Source organism: Natator depressus, chromosome 12, assembly GCF_965152275.1.
Source record: "Natator depressus isolate rNatDep1 chromosome 12, rNatDep2.hap1, whole genome shotgun sequence".
In the NCBI taxonomy this organism is placed as follows: domain Eukaryota; kingdom Metazoa; phylum Chordata; order Testudines; family Cheloniidae; genus Natator; species Natator depressus.
The window spans coordinates 2,589,621-2,611,330 of record NC_134245.1 but is presented as its reverse complement, the minus strand read 5'-3'; the positions used below and the strand labels follow the sequence as shown (position 1 = coordinate 2,611,330).

Below are 21,710 nucleotides of genomic sequence, written 5' to 3'. Positions count from 1 at the left end.
GAGCCTGCTTTGCTCATGTTCTCCAGGTCGGAGGGGTGACCCTACAGCTGTGGAGGGTTTGCAGAGCCTTGCAGGGACCAGCAACTCTTGCTCACGGGGCCCTGACACACCCAGCAAAAGGACTGGGAGCAAGAAGGTGAGGGGGACAGAGAAAGGAAGGTGCTGGCCCTTTAACGTGGGGCTGCTGAAGCTGCTCTGTGGGAGGTGGAGCAGTTAATGGGAGGCAGGACCTAAGTGTCCCCTGCTTAAGGCAGCTCTTCAAACCAGCCCAGCTTGGCCGGGGAGGGGGCGGCTCCGGCAGCTCCTGGTAAAGCAGGAGGCTGCTGGCTGCAAGCTGAGGGCTGGCCGGGGAAGGAGCCGCAGGGAGCAAAGGCAGCTGCTCTGAGGGGGTCGCAGCTGCCTGAGTTTTGGAAGAAGTGGCATGTCCAGCTCCTGGAGCCCCTGGGATTGGTGAGTCCGTCCGTGACTTCTTGTCTGTGGTCCCAGTGACTTGAAAGCACTGAAACTCCCTCACGCTCCAGGGCAAAGCCGTGGTTGGTGCAATTCGAAGTGGCTGCGGAGGGGTGTGAGTTCTGACTTGGGAGTCCCCTTGTCACTTGGAAACCTGCCGAGCTTTCCCTGGGGCGCGACCCTTTGCAGCCAGGACACGGTGAGCACCCAGCAGCCTCTGGCTGCGCCATCTCCCCTGCTCTGGGGGCTCCTCCAGCGGAAGGGTTTCCCCAGGCTCCCGCTAAGGGCTCTCCCAGGAGGGCGCCGTCTTGTCACCCAGCAGGGCTGCTCGCGGATGCTGGGGAAGGCGGGGGAGCACGACAGGGCCAGCTGGCCCCTGTGCTGGCCGGGGGCCCCGGCGGGGCGCTGCGCCCTGCTGCGCGGGAGGAAACGCGTCTCGATGTGGGTGGCCGCCCCTGGTTGTGAGGGGCAGGGTGGGGACCGCGGACAATGCGCCGGCGGCTTCCTCCTGCCTCTGTGGCCGCCGGACGGGCCAGGCTCATGCGGTCACGGCCTGGCCCAGGGGCACGTGCAGCCCCTCGGGGCGTTGCGCGGTTATTGTTCGCGGGAGGAAGTCGCCCGGCAGCTGCAGGATGCCCCGCTCGGCCCGAGGCTCAGCCCGCCCTGCCCGGCTGCGGGGCCGCCTGGTGTCCGCTCCCTGGCTGCCCGCGGGCGGCGCCGCCGGGCGCTGATCCCGGGAAGGGGCCGGCGCAATGCGGGCACGCGAGGGGGTCACCCAGCAGGTGAGAGAAGTGGCAGGGCTCTGAGCCCACCCCTGAGCACAGGCCGCCTGGGCATCCCCTCCCCAGGGCACTCCCTCCCTCTGCCCCGCCAGCTGCTGCAGGGTGTCCCCTTAGCAGAGCTGCTCGGAAGAGGGGCCAGGAGAAGTCGGGGCCATGTGGGGAACGGGCGCCTTGTCAGTTGGGCAGGCCCAGCCTCTTAAAGGCAACCTGCAGCCCTCCGCCCAGAAAGCAACCTGCAAAGGAAAACAATGGGGCTCTTGCCTTTCCCAGAGGGGTGGGGACAGGCGGCGGGGAAGGCTTTCTGTGCTGCTTTTTTCCTGCTCTCTTGCATTAGACATTCAGGTCTCGTCTCCCCTGCTGACCCTGGAGGACTCTCTGGAGCCCTGGGACGATGAGGACATCCCAGACCCCCAGAGGTGACCTCGAACTGCGTGGGGCAGCGTTTCTTAGCCAGACGGTTTCAAACACCCGGATTGCTTTGTTTACACCTATTTAACTCAAATGCCTAATAAATAGCTGAGAGAAAAGCTCTCCTTGGAGGGGAATTGCAAAACGCTGGCCCCTTCTGTTCAGGGCTCAGACAGTTCTCAGATACCTGGGCCATCGGGGAAACCTCCAGCAACACCAGGACAGATTTCACCTTCCTGACGCTTCTTGGATAAATCGCAAACAAGAAAAATTGCATTTTGGAAGTGTCCCTTCAAGTGCCTTCGCCCTTCAGAGAAAAACAAAACCGTGGCAAGCTAGACTGGTTTCCCTTAGCAGCCCCTGTACAATTCCAAACTTTCCTGTCCCTGCTGGCGTACACACCCTCTCGTCCGAGCTGCGGCCGTAAGAGCGAGCAACTCGTGCCGGGCCCCTCGGAACTGCCTTTCGTCAGCATCAGAGTCTGCTTAATTGGGGCCAGGGACGCAGCTTCTGGATAAACGGGTCCTTTAGAGGAACAGTTGTCTTAGGGTCCCTCAGCACTGTGGCCATCCTCTCCCTAGGCCAAACACCAGCTGCTCACGCCCACGTGGGACAGCTTCGTCTGTTGAGCGTTCAGGGGCAGCCGGGGTGGGGAGAGGGTTCAGTGGAGTTGCTCAGGTGCTGGAGGTGCCCTCGGTTCTCCTATGGGCACTGGAGAGAGGGGCCCAGGTAGGTGCCCATGCGGGGGATCTTTGGGCGAGGAGGAGCGTATGCATTCCTGCCCCTCCTTTCGAGAGGTGGGAAGGGATGGAGAGTCTGGTGGATAAAGGGCTGGCGGGGGGAGCTGGCTGTGGCAGGATCTATGGGGTGAATGGCAAAGGAGGGTGGAGAGGCAGCGAGGAAGGACCCAGCGCGCAAGGAGAGAGGTGGGGACTGGGAAGATCCAGCTGGGAATGCAGGGCTGAGGGGGGCAGCTGCGGGGCTGATCTGCTGGCATGGTACCCGGTGTCTGAGTGTGGCTGGTGTGTGCCTTTGCCCATCTGCTTGGGAGTGAGGGAACGTCCCTCCTCCATTGCGAGGGTCCTGCCGGGGGAGCAGCTGCAGGATCTTCCAGCTAGTGGTGGTGTCAGGGAAGGGGTAGGGGGCTGTTTCCCCAGCCTGAGCCCTGCTGTCCTGCCACTGCCAGCTCCCGGCCGCTTCCTGCTGCCGGGGCGAAGCCTGGCGCAGCAAAGCCAAGGACACTTGGGCTGGAGGCTTCTTTCCATCACCCAGAGGGCAGCTTGCGCTTGAGCAGGATCTACCACGCCCGCTCCCTGCTGGACCTGCCCTCGCAATTCACTGCTCCCCAAAGTCCTGTGTACAAACCCTCCGACCCCCTGCAGCCGTGGCCTGGCCCAGTGTGGAGCTCCGAGACCGCACTCACACCAAGGCAAGTGTGCTGTCCCACCTGCCGGGGAGGTCGTGACTCTTCCCAGGATGAAGGGCCGTTTTCCCCACTCACGCTGGCTGCCTCGTCACCAGAGGGACATCAATGGTACATGAGCCTGGCTCTGCCCAGGCTTGGCCAGCCAATGGCTGAAAACCCACCCAGCTGCTGCTTTGCCAAGCCATGAGGAACCCCCTCCCCTGTGTCAGGGCAGTTTTCTTCCAACTGCCAGAGCCTCTAGCCTGGTGCTTCCTTGGCTATGTTAGTGTTCACCGAGACTCGAAATACTCCTCGGGAAGGTGCCTGTGGCTTCGGTTCACATCCTGAGTAGCTTCGTCTGCATGTTGTGTGAGCGTTCAGCAAAGGACAGTTGAGTGAGTCGCTCCAGGGCTTGTGGCCACCCCATGGGCACCCCACCCACCACTCTGGGTTTCTCTCTGCAAACTCTCCACACCTTCCTCCATACCCATTGTGCCCTCCGGGGCTCCCTGGTCTCTCCCCCACGGTGGCCGACCCCTGTCTCGGAGGGCTGCAGAAGAAGAGGGTCTGTGTTTATGGCCTTCCCTGGGTAACCAAGAGACCACAACTTGGGTGTCCCCTCTCCATGGTATCTGATGTGTCCCCCATTCTGATGGCTCCCACTGCCCCAGAGCAGCTGTTGTTCTTTGTAAAACAGTAACCAGTGAACTTAAATGTTGGGTGTCATTAGGCTCCAGAGTGAACATGCCTTTGCAATGAACAAGGGCAGTTTGCAGTGCACAGAGCTGTAGCTCTCCTCTTAGGGTATGTCTGCACTACAAAATTAGGTCGAATTTATAGAAGTCGATTTTTAGAAAGCGAATTTACGCAGTCGATTGCGTACGTCCCCACTAAGCGCATTAAGTCGGCAGAGTGCATCCACAGTACCGAGGCTAGCGTCGACTTTTGGAGCGTTGCACTGTGGGTAGCTATCCCACAGTTCCCACAGGCTCCGCCGCCCATTGGAATTCTGGGTTGAGCTCCCAATGGCCTGATGGGGCAAAAACATTGCCGCAGGTGGTTTTGGGTACATGTCCTCAGTCTCCCCTCCCTCCGTGAAAGCAACGGCAGACAATCATTTCGCGCCTTTTTTCTGTGCGGGCGCCATACTGCTTTCAGCAGCCGGTGCAGTAGGATGCTAACTATCGTCATCGAACAACTGCTTCCGCTGCCACTCTGCCCTCCTGCTCTTGTCTCTATAGCAAATTTCTCCATGTTGTCTCTCATGGGCTCCCTCTTCCGCTGCCACTCTGCTCTCATGAATCCACCTCACAGGTCGTCAGCCACCGATTCCGTGGCCACTCTGCTCTCCCAGTGGTCTCGCAGGGCCGCTTCCGCGGCCACTCTGCTCGGCTGCTCTTGTCTCGCCCTAAAACGGCAAGCGTGCAGCCCGCTCAGCTGTTGTGTCCTGGCAGCAGACGGTGCAGTAGGTCTGCAAACCATCATCATTGAACGACCGCTTCCGCTGGCCTCTGCTCTCCTGCGGACGCCATGCCACGGCAAGCGTGGAGCCCGCTCAGCTCACCGTGGCAGTTATGAGCATTGTAAACACCTCACGCATTATCATGAAGTACATGCAGAACCAGAACCTGCAAAAGCAGGCGAGGAGGCGATGGCAGCGCGGGGATGAGGGCATGGACACAGACTTCTCTCAAAGCACGGGCCCCAGCAATTTGGCCATCCTGGTGGATGGTGGAGAGTTGCCTTGTTTACTCCCCTGCCCCACCTCCAGTGCGAGGAAGACTTGCTGTGTCAGCTCCTGACACCACCAGCCTGTTTGCACCCAACAGCCTCCACTGGGCAATGCCAGCCCATGCTCTGCCACGCACCCAGAGCCCCCTGCAGTGTCCAGCCCTGACCCACTGGCCGCTCACAGAAACTCCCAGCTGCGATGACCCCCCAGCAGACTGTGTGCTGTGCCAGTTTCTTTGGCTTAGCTGAGCTCGGCCCCAGGCTTAGGGTGACCAGACAGCAAGTGTGAAAAATTGGCGTGGGGGGGGGGTAATAGGAGCCTATATAAGAAAAAGCCCCAAATATCGGGACTGTCCGTATAAAATCGGGACATTTGGTCACCCAGGATGCCAGCACTGAGATGGGCTATAGTGAAAGTAATCAGTGCTAAGGCTTCAGAGACGGCGCTTAGGGATAATGGTGGGCACAGAGTGGTTACATACAAAACAAAAGGTATCATGTTTCCTGGAGTCTCAGCTTAACTTGGCAGTGGGGCACTCTGTGGCATGATGCCATCTCTGCTGTCTCTCTCCTTACTCGTGGTGCTGCGTATGGCTTTTCCCCACTGGCTTCTCTCCTAGGTGGCTGTTTGAAGCAGTCCCTGGCCCGTGGAGTGGGTGGCAGAGGGAGGCTCTCCGTTCGCATGGTGCTGGCGAAAGCAGGACATGACAGCAAACACAGGTAGGGACACAGGAGTCGGACCAGTGGGGGTCTCTAGCTAACAGAGCTGACCTGGGAGGCAGCCCAAGGGCGTGCAGCCCACGCGCTTGCAGACCTAGAGCCAGACCCCCCCCCCCCCCAACGGCTGCTCCTGGGTCCCTGTGCTGCCTGCCTGATGCCCCCCAGCCAGGCACGGGGAGCTCTGCCTCGGGCCAAGCAGGCAAGGAGCAGAGACTGCCTGAGTATGGTAGGGTAGCGCCCGCTGTGCGGCGAACGCCTCCCTGGCCGCGCTGCCTGTTGCAGTCCCATTGATGGGCTGCAGCAGGCTGATAACTGACCGAGAGACGTTTCAGCGGGTTGTCAGAACCCCATAGGCTGCTCCGAGCCCTGGCTTCGCCCTGTCTAGGCACCTTCTCCTGTTGGGCGTGGGGCCATCTCAAAACCTGCCCTGCTGCATGGACCATGCTTATAGCAGCTGTTGGTCATTTATTAACCCCGCATGAACTACAAACAGAGCAAGGGGATCGTGGGACTGTCTCCTGCCCCCCGCCACCCCCAGGGTGTGTGATCACTGGCAGCGTGAGCAATGCAGAGGCTAGGACTGTCCTTTCCCAGCGTCTCTGGGCGCTTCTCTCAGGCCTAACCCTTCACCCTGGCTCCATTCCAGGCCAGGCCCCGTCTCTGGGTACGCTGGGTTTCACCACCATCTTCTTCCTCACTGACCCCTCGCAGACATACACCAACCTCTGCGGTTTCTGCTCCCTCCCGCTCCCCTCCCCCAGCCAGATGGCAGGGGTGCAGCTGCTGGTTCAAGATAAGACTGTGCAGGGACGTGCCAGCCACAGCTGGTCTCCCGCATCCCGAGCCCAAGGGGATCCTGCCTGCCAGGATCTCTGGACAGGGATCTCTTGCTGCCTGACTGCCCCAGGCCCTGCCGACAGAGCTCGTGCTCTTTGCACCATGCTTGGCGCACACGCACCAGGGCAGAACCCACTTGTCTCTCTGGCTCCCCTGCCATCTCTGGGTAGGCAGGTGTCTTTCAGGCCCAGGCAGCGGTTGCATGGCTGGGAGAGATCACTCACGAGGTCCCAGGTGGGGTGTCAAAAGCCAGCGGGGAGTGGAGCCTTCGGCTCAGAGCTGGAGGTGGCTGGAGCTGTCAGCTTTCCCCCGCACTTTCTGGGCTTGCGGGGGGGTGCTCGGGCCTCTCGGGCCCAGCTGTGGTTTGGGATGTCACCATGCCACATTGCTCGGCACCACTAGACTTGGCAGCCGTTGCTGGCACCCTGCCTGCTGAGTTCCGGCTCTGACTGGTGACAGTCCAGGCTCCAGCTACACTGAGAGGAGGACCAGGCTTTCCTAGGGGCCCAGGAGTGCCCCCCTGTGGGGCTTAAGAGGGGGCAAGAGGAATGGCAGGAGAGCTCCCTCAGGGGGCACAGACAATGTCCCAGCTGGAGCAGAGCGTGGAGGCTGTCACAGGAGGCCTGGCCAAGGGGACAGGCAGGGCAAATACACTGAGCATGAGGCACACAGGAGCTGCCAGACTGGGTCAGATCCTGGGTGCAGCCTAGTATCCTATCTCCAGCCGGGACTGGCACCAGCTGCTGCAGGGGAAGGTGTAAAAACCCCACAATAGGAGGTGCTGAATAATCCACATCGCACATGGACCCCTCCTGGTCTCTAGTGGACAGAGATTGGCTCAAGCCATGAAGCAGGAGGGTCAATAGCCTCTGTCATCGTTACGTATGATCACCCTGGCTAGTTGTATTAGCTGTATCAATGCCTCAGTCCTATTTCGATTCTCGTTAAGTTCCTGGCTGCAATGACTTCATGTGGCAGTGAGTTCCACCAGCTAATTACGTGTTGAGGGCAGGGAGATTTTGAATTTCCTACCTTTCAATTTCATTGAATACACCCTTGTTCTGAGACCGGGAGAATAGCTGCTCCCCATCTACTTCCTCTATTCCAGTCAGCATTTTTCGGATTCCATTGTGGCCCCTCTTCTCATTTCTAAGGCTTTGTCTTTACTGGAACTTCGTCGGCAAAACTTTTGTCATTCAGGGGTGTTAAATCTCCCCCTGCCCCGAATGACAAAAGTTTTACTGACGAAAACACCCATGTGAACAGCGCTTTGTCGACAGGAGTGCTCTGCTGCTCGTGGGAGGTGGAAGTTTTTTGTTGGCGGAAGAGCTCTTTCCCGCCAACAAACAGCAGTTACACTACGCACGTTTTAGTGGCACAGCAGTGTAGACAAAGCCTTAGATAACCATCCTAGTCTCTTCAACCTGTCTTCATAGGAGAGCTTTTCTGGACTCTTGATCACACTTGTTACCCTTCTCTGAACCTCCTGCAGGGACATGGTGACCAGTACTGCACAAACTGTTTGGATGTGGCTGCCTGCTGATTTATATTCAGACATTAGAATGGGTTTGGGTTTGGAAAGAGGGGACTGGATCATAGAATATCAGGGTTGGAAGGGACCTCAGGAGGTCATCTAGTCCATCTGGCTCCATGTCTAGTTGGCAGCCAGTGTCAAGTGGAGTGCCCCAGGGGTCGGTCCTGGGGCCGGTTTTGTTCAATATCTTCATAAATGATCTGGAGGATGGTGTGGATTGCACTCTCAGCAAATTTGCAGATGATACTAAACTGGGAGGAGTGGTAGATACGCTGGAGGGGAGGGATAGGATACAGAAGGACCTAGACAAATTGGAGGATTGGGCCAAAAGAAATCTGATGAGGTTCAATAAGGATAAGTGCAGGGTCCTGCACTTAGGATGGAAGAATCCAATGCACCGCTACAGACTAGGGACCGAATGGCTAGGCAGCAGTTCTGCGGAAAAGGACCTAGGGGTGACAGTGGACGAGAAGCTGGATATGAGTCAACAGTGTGCCCTTGTTGCCAAGAAGGCCAATGGCATTTTGGGATGTATAAGTAGGGACATAGCCAGCAGATCGAGGTATGTGATCGTTCCCCTCTATTCGACACTGGTGAGGCCTCATCTGGAGTACTGTGTCCAGTTTTGGGCCCCCCACTACAAGAAGGATGTGGATAAATTGGAGAGAGTCCAGCGAAGGGCAACAAAAATGATTAGGGGTCTAGAGCACATGACTTATGAAGAGAGGCTGAGGGAGCTGGGATTGTTTAGTCTGCAGAAGAGAAGAAAGAGGGGGGATTTGATAGCTGCTTTCAACTACCTGAAAGGGGGTTCCAAAGAGGATGGCTCTAGACTGTTCTCAATGGTAGCAGATGACAGAACGAGGAGTAATGGTCTCAAGTTGCAATGGGGGAGGTTTAGATTGGATATTAGGAAAAACTTTTTCACTAAGAGGGTGGTGAAACACTGGAATGCGTTACCTAGGGAGGTGGTAGAATCTCCTTCCTTAGAGGTTTTTAAGGTCAGGCTTGACAAAGCCCTGGCTGGGATGATTTAACTGGGAATTGGTCCTGCTTTGAGCAGGGGGTTGGACTAGATGACCTTCTGGGGTCCCTTCCAACCCTGATATTCTATGATTCTATAACCCCCTGCTCAAAGCAGGACCAATCCCCAATTGTTTCCCCCAGATCCCTAAATGGCCCTCTCAAGGATTGAACTCACAACCGTGGGTTTAGCAGGCCAATGCTCAAACCACTGAGCTATCCCTCCCCCCTAGATATGGGGCTGGGGTCTGCAGCTCAAGGCCCTGCTTGAGGCCCAGGTCTTCTGCCTGTCATCTCAGCACAGAAATGCTCTGATCGCTCTCTGCCTGGAGCTGGCCAGTGTTTTCCCCAGGAATTGAAAGTGTGTGTGTGTGTGTGTGTGTACACTATTCAGGGCAGGTGAGGGCCGACAAGGGTTGAGACTGTGAGGGCAAAGGTGGGCTGTATGGCACCATATTAAAAACTGAAAAATGTTTCATGACTATTTTATTAGATTTAACTCATGTTTTAAAATCATCACAAAAATTAAAGTTGGCTACTCCTGTACTACAAAAAGAACAGGAGTACAATAGCTACAACCTTCTTGGTTTCTTCCTGTAATTTTGGTGTCTTCTTGTGTGTCCATTACTTCCAGTCCTTCATGATTATGCTCATGATCAGGCAGAAGGCGACTTCTTTCAGAACACAAAATTCTATTCAGTGATGAAAAAGAATGCTTGGCTGTAGCTGTTGTGACTGGGAGCAGCAAGAGATGAATTCCTACTTCTTTCATCCCAGGAAACAGCACAAAGATCGGGTCGAGCCACTAGTGATGATAAAAAAGAAGTTGAAATCAAATCTTCGTTTGTTTGTCCTATGATATTCCAATCTGTGTTCAAAATTTTCTATTCTGTCCTGAGCACATGGCAGCCCCATTGCTGGCAGTGCCTCGCTCCACTCAATTGTTGGTGTTTTATAGAACAGGCATCTGTAAAAGCTACATAGAGGTCGAGTAGAATCCAGAAATTGCTACTGTAGATTTGTAAGAATCAAGTCTGTGTACTTTTTCAGCTGGCTCAACAAACACTTCTTGTCCTCTTCACTTAAGGAGTCAATATAAATACCTTCATTAGTCAACTTCTGAACTGAAGTCTTTGCTTCTTCCAGTACTTTTTTCAGTGGATAGCTCTCTGATTGCTCCAAGGGTAGACAAAGATCTACTACTGTTGTAGCAAATGCCTGGATGACATTGTTTAATGACCCAAGTGGTTTCAACAGTAGATTTACAAGAGAGAGAATGGCGATAGTCTTCAGCCCTTCTAGCTCTGTCAATCAGTTTCTTCACTTCAGCAGGTGGGTATTGTAGTTTTAAGAACATTTGATAGAGATCCTGTAGCTGTTTGTGTCTGTCTAGGGAATTGGAGCAAATGCGGTTGTATCTTAGAGCTTGGCTGTAGACAGTGGATCGTGTGGTGTGGTCTGGATGAAAGCTGGAGGCATGTAGGTAGGAATAGCGGTCAGTAGGTTTCCGGTATAGGGTGGTGTTTATGTGATCATCGCTTATTTGCACTGTAGTGTCTAGAAAGTGGATCTCTTGTGTGGACTGGTCCAGGCTGAGGTTGATGGTGGGATGGAAATGGTTGAAATCATGGTGGAATTCCTCAAGGGCTTCTTTTCCATGGGTCCAGATGATGAAGATGTCATCAATGTAGCGCAAGCAGAGTAGGGGCATTAGGGGATGAGAACTGAGGAAGCGTTGTTCTAAGTCAGCCATAAAAATGTGGCCATACTGTGGGGCCATGCGGGTACCCATAGCAGTGCTGCTGACTTGAAGGTATAAATTGTCCCCAAATGTGAAATAGTTGTGGGTGAGGACGAAGTCACAAAGTTCAGCCACCAGGTTTGCCGTGACATTATCGGGGATACTGTTCCTGACGGCCTGTAGTCCATCTTTGTGTGGAATGTTGGTGTAGAGGGCTTCTACATCCATAGTGGCCAGGATGGTGTTTTCAGGAAGATCATCGATGGACTGTAGTTTCCTCAGGAAGTCAGTGATGTCTCAAAGATAGCTAGGAGTGCTGGTAGCGTAGGGCCTGAGGACAGAGTCTACATAGCCAGACAATCCTGCTGTCAGGGTGCCAATGCCTGAGATGATGGGGTGTCCAGAATTTCCAGGTTTATGGATCTTGGGTAGCAGATAGAATACCCCTGGTTGGGGTGTGTCTGTGTAGATTTGTTCCTGTGCTTCTTCAGAGAGTTTCTTGAGCAGACGGTGTAGTTTCTTTTGGTAACCCTCAGTGGGATCAGAGGATAATGGCCTGTAGAATGTGGTGTCAGAGAGTTGCCTAGCAGCCTCTTGTTCGTATTCCAACCTATTAATGATGACAACAGCATCTCCTTTGTCAGCCATTTTGATTATGATGTTAGAGTTATTTCTGAGGCTGTGGCTGGCATTGTGTTCTGTATGGCTGAGGTTATGGGGCAAGTGATGCTGCTTTTCCACCATTTCAGCCCGTGCACGTGGGCAGAAGCACTCTATGTAGAAGTCCAGTCTGTTGTTTCAACCTTCAGGAGGAGTCCACCTAGAATCCTTCTTTTCGTAGCGTTGGTAGGAAGGTCTCTGTGGGTTAGTATGATGTTCAGTGGTGTGTTGGAAATATTCCTTGAGTTGGAGACGTTGAAAGTAGGATTCTAGGTCACTGCAGAACTGTATCATGTTCATGGGGGGCAGAAGGAGAAGGCCCGAGATAGGACCATCATAGGACCTAACCACATCAGTCACACCATCAGGGGCTCGTTCACCTGCACATCTACCAATGTGATATATGCCATCATGTGCCAGGAATGCCCCTCTGCCATGTACATTGGTCAAACCGGACAGTCTCTATGCAAAAGAATAAATGGACACAAATCTGACATCAAGAATTATAACATTCAAAAACCAGTAGGAGAACACTTCAATCTCCCTGGACACTCAATAACAGACTTAAAAGTGGCAATTCTTCAACAACAAAACTTCAGAAAGAGACTCCAATGAGAAACTGCAGATTTGGAATTAATTTGCAAACTGGACATCATCTAAGTAGGCCTGAATAAAGACTGGGAGTGGATGGGTCACTACAAAAACTAATTTCTCCCTGCTGATATTCACACCTTCTTGTTAACTGTTTGAAATGGGCCACCTTGATTACATTGGCCTCATTAGCACTACAAAAGTGATTTCCACCCCTTCTTGTCAACTGTTGAGAACAGCCCACTTCCAACTTAATTGAATTGGCTCGTTAGCACTGACCCCCCACACTTGGTAAGGCAGCTCCCATCTTTTCAATAAATGCTGTGTATTTATACCTCTCTACTGTATTTTCCACTCCATGCATCTGATGAAGTGGGTTTTAGCCCACGAAAGCTTATGCCCAAATAAATTTGTTCGTCTCTAAGGTCCCACAGGAACTCTTCGTTGTATAAACTGAGTTGTGTCTCCATCATTCTTAACAGCCTCATTAAGTTCTCCAAAAATTGGCTTTGACAGTGACTGGCTAATAAGGCTTTCTGCACGTTGTTGCAGTCCAGAGGCATGGTGTTTTGCAGCCTTTTCATATAGGTTGTCAGTATTGGCTTAGCTGATCAGTCTGGCAAACCAAGTTCCTCCACTTTTACTCTATAAATTCATGATATGCCCACATCTTGAATACTGCAGGCAGTTCTAGTCACCCCATCTCAAAAAAGATATATTGGAATTGGAAAAAGCACAGAGAAGGGCAACCAAAATGATGAGGGGTGTGGAATGGCTTCCGTACAAGGAGAGATTAAAAAGACTGGGACTTTTCAGCTTGGAAAAGAGATTACTAAGAGGGGATATGCTAGAGGCTTATAAAATCTTGACTGGTGTGGAGAAAGTGAATCAGGAAGTGTTATTTACCCCTTCACATAACACAAGAAACAGGGGTCACCCAATGAAATTAATAGGCAGCAAGTTTAAAACAAACAAAAGGAAGTATTTCTTCACACAACGCAGTCACCCATGGAACGTTTTGCCAGGGATGTTGTGAAGGCCAAAATTATACCAGGGTTCAAAAAAGAACTAGGTAAGTTCATGGAGGTTAGGTCCATCAATGGCTATTAGTCAGGATGGGCAGGGATGCAACACCATGCTCTGAGTGTTCCTAGCCTCTGTTTGCCAGAAGCTGGGAGTGGACAACGGGAGGGATCACTCGATGATTCCCTGTTCTGTTCATTCCCTCTGAAGCTCCTGGAATAGTCACTATCGGAAGACAGAATACTGAGCTTGTCAGGGTTCCTTCCCCACTCTGAACTCTAGGGTGCAGATGTGGGGACCCGCATGAAAGCCCCCTGAGCTTATTTCTATCAGCTTAGGTTAAAGCCTGGTACGCTGCTACCACCAAGCATGTTAAACAAAGAACAGGGAAAGAGCCCACTTGGAGACGTCTTCCCCCAAAATATCCCCCCAAGCCTTACACAACCCCTTTCCTGGGGAGGCTTGAGAATAATATCCGAACCAATTGGTTACAAAATGATCAAAGACCCAAACCCCTGGATCTTGGAACAATGGAAGAAGCAGTCAGGTTCTTAAAAGAAGGATTTTATTAAAAAAAAGAAAGGTAAAAATCATCTCTGTAAAATCAGGATGAAAAATACTTTACAGGGTATCCAGATTCAAAACACAGAGGATCCCCCTCTGGGCAAACCTTAAAGTTACAGAAACAGGAATAAACCTCCCTCTTAACACAGGGAAAACTCACATAAACCAAAAGATAAACTAATCCGCCTTGCTTGGCTTACCTCTACTGGTTGCAATATTGGAGACTTGGCTTAGGATGGGTTGGAGAAGATGGATTTCTGTCTGGCCTCTCTCAGTCCCAAGAGAGAACAACCACGTAAACAAAGAGCACAAACAAAAGCCTCCCCCCAAGATTTGAAAGTATCTTGTCCCCTTATTGGTCCTTTGGGTCAGGTGCCAGCCAGGTTAGGTGAGCTTCTTAACCCTTTACAGGTAACAGGAGGTTGCCTCTGGCCAGGAGGGATTTTCTAGCACTGTATACAGAAGTGTGGTTACCCTTCCCTTTATATTTATGACAGAGCTAGATGGACCATTGGTCTGACCCAATATGGCCGTTCTTACATAAAAAATAAGTATAATAATAAAAAAGTTTAGTACAGAAACTCCCCATATAATGACCTCTTGAGACAGCGATGATGTGAGATAAGAACCTTGGCAAATAATGCATTTTAAAAATCTTGGCCTACTAGGAAACGTATGTTTATATACGTTTCCCGGTCACAAATCTAGCATTCTGGAGTGCAGTCACTACAACATAGTCCAATTCTCTGGCCAGCTCCAGAGATTTCCCTAGATGCCCCCCCCGGGGGGGTGTACCCCTCCCCTGAATTTTCCCAACACCCTCCCCCCAGTTACGTGCAGTGTTGCCAATTTAGTCATTCGTTGAAAATTTGAATTGAAATTGAAACATTAATACACACTTTAAAAGCAGATAAAGTGTATGAGAAAATACTTGTACCTGAGAGAGCATGAAAAGTCTGAACAAAGACTAGCTTCCTCATACAGCTCTTATTTTTTCAATGGTGGCACATTTGTTTAGGCTATATTGGCCTACCTAATAATTTCAAATTATTATTTATAAGCCAGGTCTGAATGAGCTCTCCTCTGACAGCTAGTGATGAGCCAGGGGTGCCTGAAAAGGCTTCAGGACCAGACTGTATTTACACAAACTCACTTACTCTACCTAGGTATCCGGCAGACAGAGCTGTGCTGCCCATGTGATCAGTTTTGGCTGGTGTTGAGTTACAAATCACTTAAGTATTAAATGTGGGGTCATGAAATGTTGTTATCCTTATTGTATGAGTAAAGGGCAGCAGAACTGTACTTAGCCTGCCTGGATGAGGGGATCTCCGTCAGTGCTTAATTTGTGCTAGGGCTTGCCAGGGATGAGCCCTGGCACCTCTAAATAGATGGGTCAAGCCCAGGTCCAAAGCCCGTGGAAGGTTTAAGTGCCGCTTTGTAGATAAAGCAAACAGAAGCAGGAAGGAGGCGGGAGATGAAAGCATCTTCCCTAAGCTCTGCTAGTTGATTGAGTGCAAAAATACAAGTTTTCTGAACTGTTTTCTTGGGAAACCTCAGCATGGACTGTTGGCTCCAGCAAGTGGAATACCAGGTGCCAATGCATGGCTTGAGCCCTGTACGAAGGACACCTCTATCCACCTTCCCTGTAAGGGCGGAGCTCAAAGTGCAGCCTAACTGCTAGGGAAACTTGTCTGAGGAGAATGAGTTTCTTTGGCTGGGCACCAGCAGCCACTGGCCTGCTCAGCTGGGAGATGCTGGCCCAGAGCATGCCCCTCACCTGTCCCTTTAGTAGTAGTGTTCAGTCATTCGGTCAGCCCGTGTGACTTCTGGGAGGATGGGCCGAGGACACAAGGCTGCCCTCCAGCGAGGAAGGGCCACAGAGCCTGGAAAACCAGCTGATTCTGTGGGACAAGGAAGGCTCAGATGGGAACAGGAGTGGCAGGGGTGTCCAAGGTTTAAAACGAAGGAACCGGAGGGGCTCACTGGGCAGAGAACCCTGGATGCCACCGTTGCTTGGCGAAAGAGGCCATGCAGTCTGTGGATGCTGCCCAGAGCACTCTGCTTGGATGCATGAGATATCCTGGGCATGGAAGTAGGCCTCCCAGTTGCATAGCATCTCCCCAGCGAGTGTCCTCATCTGGGGCTGGTGGGTGTCCATTTTGGCCAGTGCCAGGAGGAGATTGTTAAGGCATTCCCCTGACTTTGTATGGCCACGGACAGGGACTGTGGAGAGGACTAGGTATGGGAGAAAGTTCAGCCAGAAGCTCAGTGGGAGGAGCTGGAAGAGGGGGCTGCATCCAGCTAGCCATGCCCCAGGGGCTGCTCCCCACGGAAGAGGCGTGTATCAGAGGTGTCTGTGAACTGCCCCAGACACGTGCCCATGCTCACGGCTCTGTGCAGGAGCCACCAACTAATATCGCCGTGGGACCGGAGGTGAATCAGGGCTGTCCCACGAGGTGCCTCACTCTCCGGGGGTGGTAGCACGTTCCACTGCTTGGGGTCAGGGATGTGAGGGTGAGGCGATGCGCGGTATAGAGCACCAAGAGATGGTCTCTAGGCACAGCTTGGAAACGGGTGGGCTACTTGGCAGGAGTGCCGGGGGCCTCACAGGACAGCAGCCCAGGGATGGTTTCTGGAGGGCCAGGGGATGTGGGTAGGAGCACGCTCTGGCAGGACCCACTTGAGATATCCCAGAAGGGAGGGAGGCTGAGAGAGCCAGGGAACAAATCTGCATTTCTCTGCCAATGTGGCTCAGCCTTGCCCTGGGGGCCCTTCACCTCAAAGGCCAGGAGGGCAGTTGGACATGCACGATCCATTCTACACGTAGCTTCTTCCCAGCCCAAGTGTTCATGCTGCTTGTGCAGACCTCAGCAGCAATGCAAAGCTGCAGGATCAGCCCTGGGTGGAAAGCCTGGGAGGTCGACATCCTGCTTGAGACCGTGTGGTCGGGGCAGTATTGCTTCCCTACCAGTGCAAGCGTTCTGAGCTGGGAGACATCCCTGGCATGCGTGGAGAGCCAGGCTCCCCGGCTGTTTTGCTCCTTGGCCTTGTGCTGGGACTGGCCTAAGCCCCGGTGGGAGCAGTGGGTGCTGATTGCCAGGGATGCTTGCTGCCGAGCGATGCCAGAGCACAGAGCGGTCGCTAATTCGCCGGCACTGCTGCCCTGGGCTGGAGATGAACTGGCCACCTGGTGTCAAAGCCCCTGGTTTGTCACCAGCTCCATGACCCACCCAAGTCCCTTTCACTGGCCCCACTTGGGGCGGAGCAGCCAAAGGCCGGGGAGAGAGGGGGGCTAAGCCACTAGCTGCTATTGTGTGGCTGGACTGCTTCTGGATTCCAGCCAGTCAGCGCCTGGCCTCTCGGGGGGTCTTTATGCTGAAACCCCTGCCGACCCGACCCAATGTGTGCCCCGTCCTAGCCAGCCTGCTCTTGGGGGAGGGTAAATTACCTACCGTCTGGGGGGGTTTCCCCCAGGAGGGAGGAGGGCAGGAATGTGTCATGGGGTGGGGCAGGTGAGGAGAAGCAGCGTCTGCGCAGGCGCTGCTGGAGAGCCCTGCTGGGCAGTGCCCGGGATGCCAAAAGCCGTTCGCCTCCCACAGCCAGGGGCTCTCTGGCCCATGTGTTTCCCCTGTTGTCGGGTGATGAGCCTGGCCCAGCTGGTGCGGTCGGAGCTGAGAGGAGCTGTGGCTGGGGCAGCCTTTGCCCGTCGCTCGCCCGTTCCTTCCTAGCGGTGTCTGCCTGGCAAGTCCTCCCCAGCCGCTCCTTCCTGCCCCGGCTCCTGTCAGCTCTCCGCTGCACACTGAGCTCGCAGCCTCCGCCACCCTGCAGCTGGACAGTTTGGCTGGGGCGGGGGGGGAAGAGACGTGAGCTCTGGAGTTCCCAGAAAGCCTCTCTTTGCTGTTGATGGATGGACTTCTCTGTGCCCAAAGCCTTCTTCCCTCACTCTCCAAGGCCCTGCAGCTCAAGGTCTGTCCATCCATCTGGGAAGGGCTGGACCAGGCTCCATTCACCCCTGTTTCTTGAGGGAGTCCCCTGCCTGCCTCCACTCACTGAAGAGAAAGGGTCTGAGGCTCAGCTCCAGCTCCACCACTGGGATCTCGTATCATCGTGGGAGGGGAGGCCAGTGGACCTGCCCGACAGGCCAGTCGGCGTGGAGAGCTGTGCCGCTGAGTTGAGCTACTGTCCCTTACCAGTGGAGATGCTCGGCTCCAGAAGATCTTGGCTTCTCATGTCCAGCTATTTGAAGCCATTGGGTGTGTGCGTCCCATTCCGTAGGCAGCCGCCCCTGCTCTGAGTCCCAGCGCAGCCGGAGTTATCTGAGTCCCAGCAATAAGGCCGGCTCCTATACTTTTATTTGTAGGTAGCAGTTTTTACTTTCCAAACCAAATGCACCATTGCACGAGCCTTAGCGCAGACGCACGCTGCCGGCCGAAGGCCCGCGGGGACCTGTCTGCACTGCACTGGTCACAGCAGCACAAGCAACCAGAGCAGACTGTGTCGCTCGCACATGCACAGAAATGACTGAGCGCTAAGACGTGGGTCCGTCAGCCAGATTCCACCCCACTGACTGCAATGTAGCCACTCCCGCTCTTACCCCACTGCTCAGAGGCCGGAGCCTGGCCCTCGAGCTCAAGCTCCGGGGGCCAAATTTCTCTCTGGTGTCGCTCCATGGGCGCCAGTGGAGTGACACTGGGGAGGAATGTGACCACTCCTGTTTATTATTGCAGTGTAAAGTTACCCTTTAAAGCTTAGCCAGCTCCGTCGGCGCTGCATAGCATCCTGGAACATTGATCGGTCCCAGGGCCTGCAATATGCCAGCGAGCTATTGTGCTGGCTCTCAGCAGACACGCTCCCAGCTGACAGGCCTGTGTCCTCCTGGGGGTGCGCCAAAGAGTTTCTCTTTGTTTTCTGTTCCCCCATCAGAAGGCTCAAATCAAACATCTTTCTTGGCAGAGGACCTGGATCAGCAGAGTCTCTCCAGGCCTCAGTCCTAGACTCAGATAGGGGCAGAAACAAACAATTAAAAGATAGGGTTGGAGGGGAGTGGGCAGAGTGACCTGGCTGCTTCTTCTGGATCTCAGTAGGGGTCACTGTCTCCTTTATTCCCCCAGGAGAACAGGCCAGGGACTTTGACCTCTACAGAATCCAGCCGGGGAATGTTTCAAGGTAACAAACTGCTGTCAGAGAGGGAGCGCTGCACCCACTCCGCATGGCTGGGGGAGGCACTTTGAGCAATGGAGAACCAAGAGCAAAGAAGCACTCCAAGAGACTGTCCTCGGAAGCCGTTCTAGGTGGGCACAAGGATCCAGGTGACCTGATAAGCCGGTGGGGTTTCTGTTGATGGGGTCTGACTTACTGCTAGCACTGGTTTCATTAGCTCATACATATCAGCTGTGAAAGGCTGGCACCAGATTTCTGTGCCAGCAGGACTGGATTCTGGTAGCCAGCTGGCATCTCAGCCACTTCTCCTTAACATGTGGCTTGCAGGAATATTCTTTGCTGGCTTGGACTTTCATCCCTGCCAATCAAATCCAGGAGACCTATCTGATGCATTTGGTGTGGCTGGAGTGTCTTCCATTAATCTGAGTGGGAATCTCCATGCTAGCCTTCAGTTTACAGTCTGCTGGAGAGCCCTGCAGCCATCGGCAATCTTGGGGACTTTAGAACCTTAGATGAACTGGTCTACAGCTTCCTAGGCCAGGGCCTGCTCCCTCTGATCAAAGAGGAATATGCTATTCAAGGTCAGGAAGAGCCCCAGATGCCCTGCCTACAGAGCTGGATAATCTGGATTCTTGCTTCTCTTTGGTTAGAGCCTTGTTAAAAGGGATTGGAAGCAGAGAAAGCTTCCTGACTGGGAAAAAGGGCAGCTCCAGCTCTGAACCCCGTGTGCTTCTGCCAACATTTCTGGGAAAGATGGAAAAGGGATGAAATCAGGTTGTCGCTTTGCATCTGTAACTATTATAATTGCCCCACAGCAGGAAGAGGCTTCTGGGAGGAAGAAGCTGCCTGGCTTGTGTGGCTGCATGTGCCTTCCCCCTAAACACTGGCTGTATTGCAAGGCAGCGATACAGGAGAAGCGTGTGACTCATCCTGCCACATGCCCCAGCAGGAGGGAATGATAATTATCCGTGCACACACGCAGCGTGGGCTCCTGAAAGCTGCAGCACATGATGGGGGTGGGGCGGAGCCCTCCTTCTCTGGAGACCGACAGACTGCGTGCTTGTGCTGGAGGCGTGCGAGTGGTGCACACCTTGTCTGGCACTGCTGCACGCCTGCAATTGGTGCTCTTCCCTGAAAGTCACTGGAGAGTCACATTGTGAGATTAACACCGGGACCAGTGCAGTGGGGCTCCTGACTTGTGACCATGTGGCCTCAGGCACATCACTTCACTTCCTGCCCATATTGGCCGTGCTGTCAAGTGGCCTGTCTGCCAAGGCTCAATCAGTTCCTGCTTGTAGGCGCGTGGCGTGACTTGGTTGGGTGGAATTAACACGCATTCTCCAGGGATAGCTCAGTGGTTTGAGCATTGGCCTGCTAAACCCAGGGTTTAATCCTTAAGGGGGCCATTTAGGGATCTGGGGCAAAAATTGGGGATTGGCCCTGCTTTGAGCAGGGGATGACCTCTTGAGATCCCTTCTAACCCTGATATTCTATGATTCTATGAATTGCAAGGAGGACACTGCATGGAATAGGGCTGCCACATAGCTGGGCTCCTGGGGGTTTAGGGGCCCTCGGGGGCTCATGACCATGGACCCTAGTGAGTTCAGCACAAGGTCTGTCTTAAGAGTGATCAGGGCAGGACCCCAGTCTGTGAACCAGAGTCAGAACGGGACCCTGGCAGGGCGAGTGGAGGGAATGAGGCCGTGGCTGCAGCTGCCCTGGGCCCAGTGAGTAATAGCAGGGAGCCCTGTTTCCTTCCACCTTGAGTTCTCCTTTCTTTGTTTTATCACCCGCCCTTCCCCTGCCTGCTGTCTGGGGGCAGCGGCCAACCATGGCCAGCAGGCAGGGTGGGGTAGACAGATGCCAGGGTGGAAATATTACATGGCAGTGGCAGAGCTAGGAGTGGAAAGTTGGCTGGGCCCCAACTTATGATGGATAAGCAATGCCCAAGGGTCTAATGTGACATCAAATAATTGATATTGCATGTTATGTATTTGTATTTGAATGCCAGGGTCAGGAGTGTAACGGGGTAGCTGGGTGCAGAAAAGGGACCTGTGTGCAGGGAGCTGGGGGCGGGGAGAGGGGCGATCCCTGAAGCCCCACGGGCAGGCATGATTTGAGCCAGGTCAGGGGCAGGCAGTCAGCGAGGAGAAGTTTGTAGTGCTGGGCAGAGGCCATGGTGTTCCGCACATCGGCCAAGAGCCACCCGCTCTTCCTTATCCACAGCCATTCGGACATTGGCTCTGCCCAAGGCTCCGATTTGGGCCCACCCATGGCTACGCCCCTGCGGTCCGGACTAGCTCTTTCCCCTGTGGGTGTTAACCCTCTTGGGAGTGGGAGGCTCTGGGACTCCCACCTGGCCTCTGATGCATCAACCAATCCTGCTTCCTGGGGCAAAGTTTAACCCCTTCAGTACCTGGTAGCTCAACTATTCTCCTAATGAGGGGCTATCCAGAAATCCATAGGAGAGGCCTTGGCCATGCTGCTATGCCAGAGGGTAATGGGCTTGCCATCCAATGGCTCAGTCCTGAGCACTCACAGGGGCTCTTCATGCAGAATTGCCCCCGGCACACACAGGCATGAAGGGTGCCGACAGCTACCCAGAGCTTCTTCGGACACAAGATCTGTCTCTGAACAAGCAAAGCCACTGTCCTTCCCATGGCCAGCAGGCCCTTGTGGGTTCCCATGGAAAGAATCCAACAGGGGTTGCACCCTAGCTCTGAATTGGTGCCAAGGGCATTGTGCCAGGGAGAGAGGGCTACCTCTGGAGCGGGGCGGGGGGGAGCTAGAGAGATTGGTGATTGCTGCACGTGAAGGACCAGTCTTCGGGGGGGGAGCCCTGGAAACGAGACACAGCAATGTGCCCCAGGTGAATATTTGCGCCCCATCGCTTAGCTCTGAAGGAGCCATATCCAGCACATTAGAGAGACATTAGAGATCTGTGTGAGTGGCACAGATGCTGTCTGGCTTTTGGTCCTGCGTGGAGCATCATGGTGGCACAGTATTTGCTTCTGTGATCCCGGTGGGGCCAGCGTGGTTCTTTCCCAGATGGTGAGTGAGTGTGAATCCGACTATCATGCC

At 53.9% G+C, this 21,710-nt stretch overlaps 1 protein-coding gene across 2 annotated transcripts in view; it reads left to right on the top strand.

Annotated features, from left to right (window-relative positions):
* The first annotated feature begins 340 nt into the window (after positions 1-340).
* The window catches only part of RIPOR1 (RHO family interacting cell polarization regulator 1), a 115,394-nt gene continuing 94,024 nt past the window's right edge, over positions 341-21,710 (top strand). Inside the window, exon 1 of one of the 2 annotated variants that reach the window (XM_074968336.1) lies at positions 341-450. Coding sequence is in view for 1 of the 2 variants with exons in the window: in XM_074968334.1 (XP_074824435.1) it covers positions 18,679-18,760 (82 nt within the window). In the remaining variant the exon portion in view is untranslated. Of the gene's footprint in view, positions 451-18,663; positions 18,761-21,710 lie in introns of those variants that run through there. The other variant, XM_074968334.1, reaches the window with a different exon arrangement.